Source organism: Embiotoca jacksoni, unplaced genomic scaffold, assembly GCF_022577435.1.
Source record: "Embiotoca jacksoni isolate LCO1_2020_lvr unplaced genomic scaffold, fEmbJac1.0.p SCAF_59, whole genome shotgun sequence".
NCBI lineage: Eukaryota > Metazoa > Chordata > Actinopteri > Embiotocidae > Embiotoca > Embiotoca jacksoni.
The window spans coordinates 1669052-1685185 of NW_027185413.1; the positions used below are offsets into that span (position 1 = coordinate 1669052).

At 39.0% G+C, this 16134-nt stretch overlaps 1 protein-coding gene across 2 annotated transcripts in view; it reads left to right on the forward strand.

The window, feature by feature from the left end:
* agla (amylo-alpha-1, 6-glucosidase, 4-alpha-glucanotransferase a) overlaps positions 1 to 10575 on the forward strand; it is a 51291-nt gene extending 40716 nt beyond the window's left edge. For both annotated transcript variants that reach the window (XM_069173213.1, XM_069173212.1), the window contains exons 26-35: positions 7 to 130; positions 2265 to 2366; positions 3210 to 3321; positions 3636 to 3771; positions 5290 to 5402; positions 5515 to 5726; positions 5813 to 5910; positions 6184 to 6271; positions 8580 to 8713; positions 8835 to 10575. In XM_069173213.1, coding sequence (XP_069029314.1) covers positions 7 to 130; positions 2265 to 2366; positions 3210 to 3321; positions 3636 to 3771; positions 5290 to 5402; positions 5515 to 5726; positions 5813 to 5910; positions 6184 to 6271; positions 8580 to 8713; positions 8835 to 8952 — 1237 coding nt within the window. In that variant the 3' untranslated portion in view covers positions 8953 to 10575. The remainder of the gene's footprint in view (positions 1 to 6; positions 131 to 2264; positions 2367 to 3209; positions 3322 to 3635; positions 3772 to 5289; positions 5403 to 5514; positions 5727 to 5812; positions 5911 to 6183; positions 6272 to 8579; positions 8714 to 8834) is intronic.
* The last annotated feature ends 5559 nt before the right edge of the window (positions 10576 to 16134 follow it).

Consider the following 16134-nt stretch of genomic DNA (forward strand, 5'->3'; position numbering starts at 1 on the left):
CCATAGTAACATTATCCTGGCCTTTGCGGGGACTTTGCGTCATGGGTTAATCCCCAACCTGCTGGGAGAAGGTCGCTGTGCCAGATACAATTGCCGGGACGCTGTGTGGTGGTGGCTGCAGTGCATCCAGGTAGGAGGAAACGTACACTGTAAAATAGAAAGGAAGAGGAAAGCAGATGGGGGTTGGGAGGTAAAGGGGTCATCGCAACCTGACTTAATTTGGGACAAAGCCACAAACAGTAACTTAAATTGTACAGTTTAAGTTTTTGGTGCCTGAAAGGCGCCAGACTTTTTAGGTAGGAGAGTGAGCCATATAGACATCCTCAAGTGTAAACAATCCCCCAGTGAAGTAGGAGGAGCCAAATATTCAAACATGGAGAGGGAAGCAAAAGGCTTGCCCGATCAACCGATACCATAACATGCCCCTGGGCCATCACAAGGACACCTCTAGGAATACTGACACCCTGTGGTTCTAACAGGTCTGTGTGGGAGCTTTTTCCTTGTTCAACCATCATCTTCAACTGTTTAAAACTAACAGCTGTTGCCAATGTATAAAAAAATAAAATAAAAGAAAGACAGACAAATGTGTGATCTGCATGCGTCAGATTTACAGCGGAGGCGACGAGCACTTCCACCAAACTGTCGGTTTGGCTTTACGATGCAGTCGTGCAGGTACAATCCCCGAGAGAAGGCAGTCCAGTCTTTAGATGAGTCCTGGTTTTAAATATGAATATATAAATATAAATGAGCGTCCATCAGTTCGTTGCATGATGAGTGCAGGACTTCCGAGTTCGTGTCGTTGTTTCGTTACTCACTCTTACAGACAAACGGGATTCAGCACCTGCCGTTCACTGCTTTGCTTTCTTCAGGATGAGGGTTAGAACATTTCAGAGCCAGCTGAGCAAGCTGACAAGGCAAAAAAAGAAACATGAAAGTTGGCTCCTATTCAATAAGGATAAAAGATCTGAACGTGCCCTTGTAGATCAGTATAGATCTAAGTGCCCTCTGTCATTGAATTTTCCATTGACATCTTTGGGTTAAAAAATAACAGTTTCATGGCATTAAAGAAGGTAGATAATGGTCACAACTGTATCGCCACCCTTTGACGTAATTCCAATTGTTTAAAGGCCTTATATGGAAGAGTCTAGTCAGAGGTTGAAATACAGTATTGCAATGCAAATTATATCATTTTTCCTCATTTATGCAACTTTTGCTGATTGTAGAGAAAAAAACATAAGGACCATCTGCACCAAATCTCCAGGGTATTTTTTTCCATTGCTCAAACGTTATGTTTTCACCTATTTTGGTGAAGATTAGATGAATATGGCCAATATTTGTAGTGCCCCCTAGGGGCCAGATCCCACATAATTGTGGGTGGGTGCTCAATGTTCCTACATGCATAATATTGTCTTCAATACAGTGCCCCATTCAAGACTTATTTGTCTTAAAAAACTTTTGAACACCCAAACACCCTGCCCATCTTTAGGAACAAATTACAGAAAAACGGTTGAAGATATCACCAAATGGACTCCACCGTTGTTTTTCCGCTACTCCGAATAGGGTATGCTCTAATTTTGATTTAAACCGAAAGACATGTAGAATAGGGAGTGAACAATGAGTTTTACGGAAAAATGCTAATTGGTGTAAAATATGTCAATGTCCAAGTCGGAGCTTCCAATTGGCCACATTGGTGGCACTATTGAGGTCATTCTTTCACAAATTGAGGAGTAACACCCTGTCCACTGACTGCTAAGTCAAATATCATTAGCTATTTGATTTTTTTTTTTTTAAGTATCGCAAAAAAAAAAAAAAAATTTTTAAGCCATACCTGTGAATTACTACTTTTTTTGCAATTTGCACAACGGATCTGTAAAAAAGTCATAGCACACCATTCGCAATAGGGTTACATCACATACTTGTATTTGGTGCCAAAAGCTGTAGGAGTATCGTGTCAAAACCTTACAAGCAGCATCGTAACAGTTGTGCTTTACAGGTGAATTAAGGCAAGGGAGTGAGGTTGAATGACTCGAGGAAGACAGCCTGACGCCCTCAAGATTTTAAAGTCGGGATTTTTGTCCATAATTAGCTTTTTTTTTTTTAAACAAGCACTCCTTAAAAAACAGTCCACAAGGCAAGACCATGTCCCTGCTTCTGTTTCAAAACTGTTGCAACAGATGTAATTCCCTTCAGGGGAGCTGCAAGTCGACATGAATGCTAAACCCTCATTTGATAGACTGCTCTACTTGTTTTTGTGCTGTCTTCAGGACTACGTTACCCATGTTCACCACGGACATGAAATCCTCCGCTGCCACGTCACACGCATGTACCCTACTGATGACTCCAAACCCTGCAAACCTGGGGAGGTGGTATGTTTATACACACATGCACACACAGACACACACAGCTAGCCAAGGATGGTGTGGATGAAAGTCCCTCGCCTGGCACATCAGATAAATCATTTTTTTAATTTCTGGGGTTTCTACTTGTTGTGCGGCCTGTGTATGTATTAGTGTTTCTTCTATGAAACCTCTATGGATAAAAAAAAAAAATCATCATAGAATGAGTAAAAAAACGCCTTGTTTACAACTGGAGGTGTCTTGTCAGCAGTTTAATAGACATCTGTTTTAAAATCCCATTTTCAAAAGAATTTGGGATGCTGTGTAAAATGTAAATAAAAAACAGATTGGGATGATTTGCAAAAGTATGTCAACCTATATTTAACTGAAGATAGAACAAATATTGAATGTTGAAACTGAGAAATTTTATTGTTCAATGAAAAATATGTGCTCATTTTGAATTTGATGCCAGCAACAGGTTTGAAAAAGTTGGGACAGGGTGATGTTTACCACTGTGTTGCATCAATTCTTCTTTAACAACACTCTGTAAAGGTTTGGGAACTGAAGAGATCAGTTGCTGGAGTTTTGAAAGTGAAATGTGGTCCCATTCTTGCCTGATATAGGATTTCAGCTGCTCAAGAGTTTGGTGTCCCCTTTTAAAATATCTGGAGGGAACTTTGTAACAAAATATGTAGATCAACTCAAATATGGAATGTATTAAAAGGGATGACAGTAGTAACAAATGGAGAGAAAACAGAAATAATATAGGAAGAAATTAAAAAATCCAAATCTTTTTCTCTCCCCCGTAATATACTCAAATGTGTGTATTCATGCGCAACATAACATTTCTGTTTGTGTTTAATGTGGGTGTAGGAGCAGCCTCTGTATGATGTGATCCAGGAGGCTCTGCAGCGCCACCTAGAGGGAATTTCCTTCAGAGAGAGAGATGCTGGACCTAAAATAGACATGCACATGAGAGATGAAGGTAGAACAAGCTGTGTATGTGTGTGTTGCTTTCATTGAGAACGGACTCATGCATTCAAAGTGGGAACACAGTATGAGACAATAATGGACGACGTGGAAATTTAATAACTGATAAGACTGTCTGACTGTCTTCTTTGAATACTGTTTTGGTTTCTGATATAAAATTATTTTTACAGCAGCAACAAACATCAAATTATTTTCCGGTCCTAAATAATAAAGCCCTCGTCACTTTCTGGGATTTTTTTATTTACTTAATGTCATGTCGTCTTTTAATCCCAACTCTCAGTGCTTCTATGAACGTACCTTTCTTTACAGGGTTTGCCGTGGTTACTAAGGTGGACCCGGCAACAGGTTTTGTGACGGGAGGAAACCGCTTCAACTGCGGCACGTGGATGGACAAAATGGGAGAGAGCGAAAGAGCGAGGAACAAAGGAATGCCGGCTACTCCAAGGTACGACACGAACGAAGCACACGTCACCTAATTCACTTTTTAAAGTTATCATCAATTCCCATTTCATGAAAAAGCCAGACTGAATACAATGTGTACATTCCACTGCGGATTGTACCAGAATTAATTCAATTTTTGATTTATACTATTATCTCCATAACAAATATAGTTGATAGACAGAAAATTAATCAACAATCATTTTGATTTTTAAAGGTGTAATTTGTAAGAATGACTTCCAATTTCTTTGTCCATTAGGGCGCAGTAGTGACTTAACTGTACCAACTTGTATGTAAAGTTATGAGACAGGCCGTGCTGGCACCAGCTAGTTAGCATGCTAATTTTATTAGAGATCTCTGACAAAACCTCAAAACCGCCAGTTCTAAATAAACTGCGGATAGATTTAGTCCATTTTGGAACATTTTGTATGAAACATCTTGGATTGCCCCTTTAAGTTGGATGCCGGACCTTCTCTGGTTTCAGCTTCTCAAATGTCAGTGGAGGAAGAAGTATTCAGTTCCTTTAAAGTAATAAAAATATAAATTGTCCAAAAATATTTCCTGGATTCCAAAAAACAACAAGTTTTTGCTGCAAAATTTCAAGAGAAAAATATACATTCTGCTGAGAAATATCTCCTTTATCTAATATGACATTTTATTGTGAAGGTGTAAGCACCCTTTTTGTTGTTGCTGTTGAAGGTGGAACTAGTTTGAACTACTTTATGGTGTAGCTGGTATAGCTTCTTTATCCTAGTGGTTTCCAACCCTAAAGACCTTTCCAAAAGCTCTCAAGATAGATCTGAATAATGGGCGAGAAACAAAGTTCTGATTCAAACTTTTCTTTTCATTCTTTAAAAAAAAACAAAAAAACTTTTTTTATTTAATTTTATTTATTGGTGATAACAGTTCTTTAAACCAAACTGTCTGAGAAGTTTGAAGAGAAAATCAGAAGCTGAAATGTAGTGAAGTAGTAATATAAAATTGCATGAACAGAATTATTCAAGTAATACAAGTACCTCGAAATTGTATTCAGTACAAAAGGTTTTTTCACTAATGAAGGATTTTCTGTTTTTCTGTTTTAGATTGATTGTGATTTAATATCTTCTTTTTTATTTTTCTGCTGTTATTGTAAACAACATTTGTGTCAAGTAGTGACTTATGGCTCATAGAAATTGTACACATTACATTACATTTCATTTAGCTGACGCTTTTATCCAAGGCGACTTACAACACACTGATGGTACATCATTGGGAGCAATTTTAGGGTTCAGTATCTTGCTCAAGGACGCTTGGGCATGTGGACAGGAGGAGCTGGGATTGAGCCACCAGCCTTCCGATGAGTGTGCAGCCCACTCTACTGATTGAGCTACAGGCTCCCTCTGTGACAATTGTGACTGGCTTTTTTGACCGTTTTCAGACTACATAATAAAACAGAATTAAAATCATAATTCAGAGATGAGTGACTGATAAAAATAATATTTATAGTCAGCTTAATTTGTTTTCTGTATGATATTTGTCTGTACAGAGACGGAGCAGCAGTGGAGATAGTTGGTCTCTGTAAATCAGCAGTTCGCTGGGTTGTGGACCTTCATGCCAAAGGACTGTTCCCTTATGAAGGAGTTAAAGTGCACAGAGACGGTATTGCACTCTCACAATGACAGGAACAGTTCTCAGCAATGTTTTCAGATAAATAAATGTCTTCTGTATTCAGTCTGACTACCTGTAATAATACCCTGATGTTATGTTCCAGGTGAGGAAGTATTTATCTCGTACTCTCAGTGGAACCAGCAGCTCCAGCAGTCCTTTGAACCGGGGTTCTGGGTGTCCGGACTCCCTAAGGACCCTCACGAGAAGCACCCTGATCTGGTACATAAAAAAGACATCTATAAAGACAGTTGCGGAGCCTCCAGCCCCTGGTGTGACTACCAGCTCCGACCCAACTTCACTATCGCAATGGTGGTGGTAAGAAAAGAAGAGGCCACTCGCAGTTTACATTTTAACAAATTGGAATTAGCGATAAAGAAATATATGATGTGTTTGTGTGACAGGCTCCAGAGCTGTTCACAGTGGATAGAGCCTGGAAGGCTTTGGAGGTGGCTGAGAAGAAACTACTGGGACCACTGGGAATGAAAACACTTGACCCTGAGTAATACATACTCACACATTCTTATCAAACACATGTGGAAGATCTAGTCCATGTATCCCTGCTTTTAACTGTAATTTCCTACTTAAAAGAAATTCCACTACAAGTTTAGAAATGGTACTGAAAGAATGACTTAAGTATTTGCACAAGTAGAAGTACCAGAAGGAGTAGATGTATGTCTCATTCAGTTGCTATTCTTCTGCTTATAATGTTAGCATATTTTATAACAATTCTATCAGACATAGTATTTGACAGTATTTGTGGGGTTTTTCCCAGTGACATGGTGTACTGTGGCATCTATGATAACGCTCTGGACAACGACAACTACAACCTGGCAAAAGGCTTCAACTACCACCAAGGACCGGTAAGTTGGACACTCTGAGATAATTCAAGTTCATTAAAGTCATTCCAGGTTATAAAGCTGCAGTGTCACATGGTCATAGTTCTACGGACTCTCTTGAGAATATATTTACACCCCTTCGCTTTTTGCACACTGTATTGCATTGTAAATTTGGTTTTAAATGTAAAAAAATTTGCATTATTGCCCATCAATCCAAACTCAACAACCCATTATGATGTGAAAATTGATTAAAAAAACAGAAAAACTAAAAAGCTCCCATTTTATCCTCATGGATTGTATGTTACCACCATTTCTGACAGGGATGAGACGAGTACTCGGCTGAAACGAGTATCCAGTACGGATAATGTACTTTTGACGAGTATCATCACAGTAATTGTGTCAATATCTGTGCCGATGAAGGCTTCTAACAGACACTAGCTGTGTGCACACACCGAGGTCAGACACACACCGAAGCCCCGCCTCCTCCAACTGCTGCAGCTCTGCTAGTCTGTCAGTGTCCAGCATCTGCAGGAAATAACAACTCGTGACTCTCCCGGTTAATTTCGGTCATCGGCTCGTTCCAGTCAGGTTCGTCTGAAATATCTTCAGCCGAGTTGCACTGAGAACTTTGCTCTTACAGGACGAGTCGCAAGTTACAGCTCGTGACTCTGCTTCTGCTGTTTCATTTTCCTTTTTTTCCATCGACTCGCTCCTCGCTAAGAAATCTTCACTCAGCTGAGCACTGTCAGTGAGAATATAGTGTAAGGCTGAATGCATATTTTGATGTGGACTGCGTCTGCAATACCCAGCTTACCACCGTCAGTTTATTTCATAAAACAATAAAACCAGGCTAACACACACACAGTATTTGCTGAACAAAATACCAAATTACATTATTATATATATTTTGTTTGTTATATGAGTAGCCTGTAATTCTTTCTTATCATAGCTCAACAGTAACAATAAATCTTTTTCTGTAAATAGTTCTCACTCTCGTGATCAAAAATATTTCTCTGAAGCTCAATTCTGGGGCTGTTCTATAAATACTTTTCTAATAAATAATGAATTTAGCAATTTCTGATCAACCCATATCAATCTCAAGCTTAAATGAACAACTTCCGGTTACGTCCCAGTCACTTCCGGTCGAAGCACCACCCACTTTCTTAGTAAGTCCTCCCCCACCCCCAATCCGTGGACGGATACCGATAGTTGGTTTATCAGATACAGATACAAATAATGCTGTGCTCGCTCATCCCTAATTTTTGACCAAGCAACTTGTCATTCATGAGCAACTCTGAGGTGGGAAAGTTTCTTCTTTTAAGTGGAAATATACACCTGAACGCCTGTCAAACAAGGAATATCAACAAGAGGTCGTATTTGAGAGTTCCAAGAAGTAGATTTGATGTCACTAGACAGCAGTGTTTGTGGTAAATGTAAGAAATGTACTTGGTTAGCCTAGCCTAACTGGTTTGTTAGCTGTTAAAAATGGCGGGACACCAAAACAGAACTGTCCCACTTCCCATTTGCTCATGAACACACCTATTTTTGTTTAAATAAGATTTCCTTCCTGAGCTACAATTTGTCCCTCAGCCCTATATTGTCATTTTCTCAGATAATGAGAGCAGAGATAGCCCCCAGTGTTTGGGGGTCCAAACCTTCACTTGGTCCCAAGTCTATATACGGATTACTGTGACCTAAACGTTAACCCATTCATGTGAACGCGATATCTCAGAAAACACTTTGAGGGAATTTTATTCAAATACGGCACAAACGTTCACTCGGCTTCAAGGATTAACTAACCAGATTTTGGTGGTCAAAAGTCGAATGTCAAGGTCACCGTGACTCGCATCACTCTCACCTGTCTGTCCAGGCTATAGCCAGACCCTTCTCTTGAGCTACCGCCGTGTGTTTGGTTCCCAGTGAAGTGCACATGGGAGGTTTGCAGAACTGGGCACCGTTGGATTGCTCTTTAGCTGTTTAAGTTTGTGTTGTTTTCGAGTTGCTTCCGTTTGTTGTCAGTGTTTTACAGTGTAAAACACGGCAGAAAGGAGGAAGCCACGCTGGTATTCTGCTGCTTTAGTGTAATGACTGTTTTGCTGTTTTTAAAGTGACTCATTGTGTGAGGAAGATTTCTATGTAGTAGTACCATGAATCTATTTAGAGTGAATCCAAATGTGAAACTTTATGTAGTGCCTCATACAGACCGACATTTGTCTGGAGTGTTTCCAAAGTATGTCAGTCTGCGGCCTTTTTGTAGCGCCATCGAGTTCCATTAAGATGAATGTGTAACAGCACACTCAGCATAACCAACTCTCTTTGTCTTTGTATGTAGGAGTGGCTGTGGCCAGTTGGCTACTTCCTGCGTGCTAAACTCTACTTTGCCAAGAAGCTTGGGGAGGAAACCTACGCCAAGACAGTCACTCTGGTGAAAAATGTTCTGTCACAACATTACACTCACCTGGAGAGGTAGGACTGTTGCTTTCACTTCTTCTTTTGTATACGACTCTGCTCGGATACCTTCAGCACGACAAGTACATTTTTATTCCTTATTTTTGGGTATCTTATTCGCCAACCTCTACCTCCTCAGGTCTCCGTGGAAAGGCCTGCCAGAGCTGACCAATGAGAACGGTCAGTACTGCTCCTTCAGCTGTGAGACCCAGGCCTGGTCTCTGGCCACGGTGCTGGAAGTCCTCTACGATCTCTAGAAGAGCTCTGGAAACAGCACAGGCCAACTCTGACATCACATCCTGTGATCACAGTGGTTTCTATGCAATATGTATGTCCTGTGGTAAAACAAATCTGTGGGGAGGACAAGAGCAACAACATGGATGTAAAGTGGGTTAATGTTTTTACAGCATTATCCTCAGACTGAAGGCACTGTGTTCGTCCTGTCATAGAATTTTAACCTTTGACCCCGGTACTAGTGCCAGGCCATATCTGCCATTAAAACACAACCTGCCCTTTTGAGTTTTTGAAATGTCACCCTGGCCTGTGGGATGGGGTGAGAGACTTATTGTATTCCAAGTGTCTCTCAATCACAGCCCAATACTGAATGACAAAATTTGATGGGTTTTTTTTCAAGTGGATTTTTAAAAAAATTTCCTGAAGCTTAAGTGGTTAACTTACTCTTAATTACATATGTATGCCTTGCTTGGGGAAAAGCTTTGACTTTTAGTATTTCCAATAGAATTTAACAGCTGAAAGCTGAGGTGATGTAGGGGCTTTACATTTCCTATTTCCCTCCATCACATAAATGCAGGACACGGCCAGGTTGAGCCATTGTTTAATAAGGACTAGTAATATGGTGTTAATATTATTTAATGTTTATCCTGTTGAACATCCACACTGCTCATCCCACGACGATACATTTACTCAATCCATTGACATCAATCAATTTGTCATGGATGATCTCAATCTAAAAGGTGAATATTTTCTACATTCATATTCTGCACAAATTCAATTAACATTAAACTGACTCACTTTGACCCCACAGTGACTTGTTCAACAAAAAAATAGGAAAACATTTTTTAAAAGCAGGTGGTTTTATTTAGTAAAAGACATCTTTTATACTGAAATGTTCCGTCACTGTGCGTTTAAGTCCTACCCCTTCCTGTCTCCTGTGTAAACATGAGGGACAATAGACACCTAATTATTGACTGTTTACAAGCTGTAGCAGCAGTGATCCACAAAGCTAGTCATGTTCCATAAAAGCATGAAGTACCCCCTCCCTCCCCCCCCTCCCATCTCATGCCCAAAATGCTGTTTCCCCACAAGCCTTATGATATAGGTCATACTTCTCTGACGATCATGTTCTGAAGTCTTTGTTTTGCACGCGTGTCGTCGTCTCACGCCGCTTGTCTTTCCTGTGGTGTCTGAAGCTTGTGTGAAAATACGCTGTAGATCTTTGTGTGTGACCTCCACTGTGTTTTACAGCTGCAGATGTCAACATGCGGGTAATTTTTTTAAACTAACATGACCAGAAGCAGAAAATGAGAAAGAATAATATACAAGTACAACATGTAGCCAGTTGCAAAGGAGTGCTTTCAACAGTTTCAAATAGTTTTGGCTGGATAACAACACATCATACGTTCTCTTTGGATTCTTGGTTCCTAAACAGTATTTCATGATTTGATATATAAATTCTGGACACTTTGAGGATGCATCATCATGGTCCATGTAAAACACAGATTTATAAGACAGATTCATATACACACACAAAAATATATGTGTCGGTCATGTCATTCAATTGTCTGTAGAGTGCAATGTTGATGTTATTGTTTACTGTTAGCCATAAACAAAGCAATGCTGAATAAAAGTGTTTGATGATGGGTTTTGCCTTCTCTCATGTATGTGTCTGTACATACAAACGCAGCTAATAATCACAGCATAGTAGTTTTTTAAAAGATCTTTTTAATTACAGACTTCTGTATTTTCCAATTTGCTATAGTCACTTCTGTTGAAACCTCGTTTGAGTCGACCACTAAAAACAACGACATTTTCTATTTTTTCAAATCCATCAATCCACCTTTAAATTGTAGAGTTACAGCGGACATAACTTCAGCTTGATGAGTAAAACCTTTGATTCATAACAAAGGGCTTTTAAGAAGAGAACTATTGTTAAAAGGGACTGTGTGTGTGTGTGTGTGTGTGTGTGTGTGTGTGTGTGTGTGTTCAGGTGTGTGTGTGTGTGTGTGTGTGTGTGTGTGTGTGTGTGTGTGTTCAGGTGTGTGTGTGTGTGTGTGTGTGTGTGTGTGTGTGTTCGGGTGTGTGTGTGTGTGTGTGTGTGTGTGTGTGTGTTCGGGTGTCAGCAGCAGGCAGACAGACTCAGCAGGTTGATGAAGAGCAGAGCTGAGGGGGAGAATACCTGAAGAGACACATCGGCTTCTGGTTAAAGAAAGACTGGTTTTGTAAACTCAGCACAAATTCGGTCTGTTGGTCGGTACTCACTGCTGCAGCAGAGTTCCCGCTGCTATCCAGTCTCACCGAGCTGCTGTTCAGATCAACCCAGAACATTGTGTAATCCAAGACCAGAGTGGCACTGCCATGGCAACACAATGAAAAATAAGTTACTATGTTATACGAGGTCAACTTGACCTTATTATGTTGATTCATATCTGGTCCAGAATCCATTTCTGCCGTGATGGACATAGTTTATTGACTGATTTTCATTTGCAGATGGTTTGGTAATAATTTCAGATACTTGCATTTGAAAAGTTTAGACAGATGTGGCTGAAGTTAAGTAATGAATGTAATCAGTGATGATCCTCATGTGGAGTCTTTGAGTGTAAATGTGTTTACCTGAAGTAGATATCTCCATAGTTACTGTTGCTAGGTGCTTCCCAGGTGAGCTGGACTTTCTTCTTCTTGTCTCCTGATGCCTGACTGACAGTCGAGTTCTGTGCACACAGTCATGTCTCCGTCACTTCAGATGACATTACATTGATTGACATTCATTTTCTGAAGACTTAACACACTAACCATAACAACAACAACCCCGTTTCCAAAAAAAGTTGGGATGCTGCGTGAAATGTAAATGAAAACAGAATGCGATGATATACAATCACATAAACACATATCTAATTGAAAATAGACCAAAGACGACATATCAAATGTTAATACCAACAAATGTTATTGTTTTATGAAGTTATTTTGAATTTGATGCTTACAACATGACTCAAAAAAGTTGTGTAAAGCTGAAAGAAAAACATTGGGTTGAACATCTCACAACTAATTAGGTTATTTGGCAACAGGTCAATAACAACTATGGGTATAAAAAGAGACTCCCAGAGGCCTCAGCAGTGACGATTGTGAAATTAGTACAACAATGTAAGAATAAAGTTCCTTGCAAAGAATTTGGGGACAAAGATTCAGAGAATCATATTTAAACATGATCCAGAAGCACTATTGCTTTCTCTGGGTGGACTGAGGCTAAGTGGAAAACTGTCCTGTGAATCATAATTTCAGAAATCATGGATGCTGCATCCTCAGGGCTAAAGAGGAGAGGGACCATCCAGCTTGTTTTCAGCGCACAGTTGAAAAGCCAGCATAGTGTGATGGTATGGGAATTAATTAGTGAACATGTATGGGTAGCTTGCACATCTGGGAAGGAACCGTTCATGCTGAATGATATATTCAGGTTTTGGAGCAACATATGCTGCAACCCAGAAAACATTGTTTTTAGGGAAGGCCTCACTTAGTTCAGCAAAACAATGACACATTTACAGAGTGTTGTAAAAAGAAGAGGTGATGCAATAAGTGCTGGTATTAAAGTCAAAATAAAATTGTTCAGTTTCAACATTTGATATGCTGTCCTTTAGTGTACTTGCAATTATATATGGGTTTTTGTAGTATTTGCCTAACTCTTACCCTTTACCTAAACCTGACCCCACACTAAACCTAAAATAAAACTGCATGCTGAAATTTAGCGATTTACCTTATGGAGACTTTTTGTCCCCTAAAGGACTTCAAGTTCCCACAATCAAATTTCATGTGTTTTGTTTTGCTGTTCAGACTTTTAAAAACCAATCTGGATATGACGAAAACTGGATTTGGGCCAGCAGTTTGAACCTGAAGCCATGCAGATAGCACGTGGCTGCTGCAGGAAAAAACAAACTCATGACCTCCTATCCCAGTATTTTTGCAGATTTATCAGTGTTCATGGTCCCTGAAATGCACTAGAATGCAATACTATATCATATTTTGTTATATAAGAGTAGAAAACAAAGTGTCACATTCTTAGATCACATTACGGTTCATTACATTTTCTGTACATCAATGATAACACATGTAGCAAACCTCATAAATATCCAGTCCTGTTCATCAAGTCCTCTAAACTGGATCGTCATTGTGTTTCACCGTAGAATTTTAGCCTCCCCAGGGAAGATGTTCTGACACCTTCTATCTCTGGTTGGTAAAGTTGTGGTGTAACAAACGGCCCAAAGAGTCATACCTACTGTAAACAGGAGTCCAACCCTCACCCTGCAGGCAGCAGAGGAGCAGCTTTTTCACTTTTGTCCTACCTTTTAGAGAACCTGACATACGTGCTGTCAAATATAGTCACCAGAGAAAACAACTGAAATACACCACACATACCTCCATGTTATTACAGTGCAGTGCTGTAAACTTAGTGATGTTAATGTTGCTGAACTTTCCGACGGGCCAGAGCAGAGCTGTAAATAAGAAAACAAAGACTTGATAGATTGATAGATTGATAGATAGATAGATAGATAGATAGATAGATAGATAGATAGATAGATAGATAGATAGATAGATAGATAGATAGATAGATAGATAGATAGATAGATAGATAGATAGATAGATAGATAGATACTTTATTAATCCCAAAAGGGGAATTGTTTTTGCTACAGCAGCATTATAGATACAGGTAAAGAAATAAAAATAACAGAGTAAAAAGTATTAAATATGAAAATGCACAATAAATACAATAAAATATAATAATATTAAATTAAACTAACTAAATATAGTTAGTTGGGGTTGTTCTTGTCTTGTGTGTCTGAATAATATGCAGTTCTGGCATTACGGAGGCTTTTCGTATTATTATTATTCCACAGGTGATGTGGCTAAATCTGTTTTCCTAAAAAATAAATTAAAACAAAAAGTCAAGTCAGTTTGTCCATTGAGCACATTTGAAAACAGTGCTTTATACAGAGATGAGATTCTGGGATTATTTGACTAATGGTTACAATGAAGGTAAAAACAGACATGAATAAGTAATAATAAGAAAATTAATAAAAACCATAACATCTGCATAAATTTATACAAGAGATAAAATAGTGTGAACAGTTATGTCTTTAAGATGTATCCGAGAATTACAAATCTAACAGTTTCGGGTCAACAAAGAAGAATGGACTTCAACTGGGAATGTGGAAGTGATGAGTCAGTTGATCTGAGGCATCTATAGGTGGAATGACGCTAAAGATTCATCAAACAAACACAACAACAAATCCAGTTAACCACCGTTACACCTCTTTGTGTTTAAAACTGTCCTTTTGGATAAAGCTTATAGTTATGGCTGGTTTCAGGTGATCCTGAACCCTTCCTTAGTTATACTGTTAGGCTGCTGGAGGACCTTCCATGATACACTGAGCTCCTCCCCTCTCTCTCTTTGACTCTGTGAATTAATATGACGCAAATATATCTAATTTCCTTCATGCCTCTCTGACGTGATTGTGTTCATTGTTTGTTGTCCCTCTGTGCAGTTCCGCTCCCTCGCCAACTACTGGCCCAATCAACAATTTATTTTCTTGAATGTCGATGCTATTCTTTACTTTCTTTCTCTCCCCTCTAATGGCCGCCCGTCTCTTTGTGGGTGATTTCTTCCTGTTAATGGTGAGTTTTTTCCTTCCCACTGTTAGACGTTTTCTTCCCGTTAAGGTGAAGTTTTTTTCTCTCAGCTGTCGCTCATTTGGAAATTGCTGAATTTGCTGAGTTGTTGGGCTGCTTTCTGTAATATTGTAAGGATGTAAGGACTTTGCTATGTTAAGTGTCCTGAAATAACTGTGGTTTGACTATATTGATCAAATTAAATTGAATTGATATGAATAGTAGACCACATAATAACATTATTATGTTCCTACCAAGTGCTTCACATTTTTCTGTTACACATTTCCATCAATTACAAGTGCACATTATTTTTCTCTAAACCAAACAACTACAACAACAACACAAATTTTGAGTTTTCTTCACCCTGGTGCTTCCTGCTCCTGGCCTGTAACAGGAAACCCTGGAACTCTGTGGAGCTGTTCTCCGCTGCCTCCACCGTCACTGCAAGGAAAGAATTAGGGAGGTGAGAGGAGCATGTTACTGGTAACATGACACCGACTGACTGCTGGAGCTGCTTCTCTGTTGTAGTGACTTCTTTGTGTGGATGTGTTAACAATGGTGGACAAAGGAAAGGGAGGGGCTGGGGGGTGTTACACTGCTCATGATGTAATGTCTTTGCATTGTTAGTTGCCTTTCTTTAAGGCCTTGGATAGAAACTGAGCTTTTATTTCTTTTAAAGTTATTTTTTAGTACTGATTGATGATGATGACATATTTCACAGACTGTGGAGTCTGAAATCATTAGATGTACCAATCCCAGATTTGCATTGAACTAAAAAAAAGTATGTATCTGTATTCTAAGTTCGATTCTCTGGTTAACGAAAACATAAGCAATCCAATCGCTTCCTTCACGTGTCTATTTGATTGCAGTTTCTATCTTTCAGTGTCATTTGTGTTTACTGAGACCAAGCTGGTGGATGGACAGAGTAAAAAGGACAATACCTGGAATGATTAACTGTACGACTTGAAACGCAAGAAGGGATTCGCCCTCTCATCAAAGAATTAGACTGTTGGCAAATTGTTTTAACGACTGGACTTTGGAAGAATGTTTAAATAAATATTAATTGTTTTTAAGGGAAGGCAGTTTGTTTAGTTATTGGTGTCTTTACTGTTATATTAGTACTTTATTCTATATGTTGTTGGTACCTTTAAACCCCGTGATGGTGATTTCAGCTCAAAAGTTTTCTTGCTTGCTTTTGTTGAACTGATTTACTAAAATATATAAATGACATGATGATTTTTTTGGGGGTTTGTTTACCAGCTCTGACATGTTATTGCAAGTAAAATGGCATCCCAATTCAAATTAATCTATTGATCCAAAACTTTATAGTTGGATTATGCCATTATCAATATGTCAGTATGTATGAGTGTTCATCAGTTTAATGAACTTGAATACTTTTACTTTTAGATTTGCTTCCTTAATTTTATTATATTTGACTTAAAGCTTATTTTGTTGTCACACATTTTTTAGTTCTTAATGGCAAATTTGTTTCATATAAATACATCAATCATTACAAATTACTTTGGCACAGCAATGATAAAAAA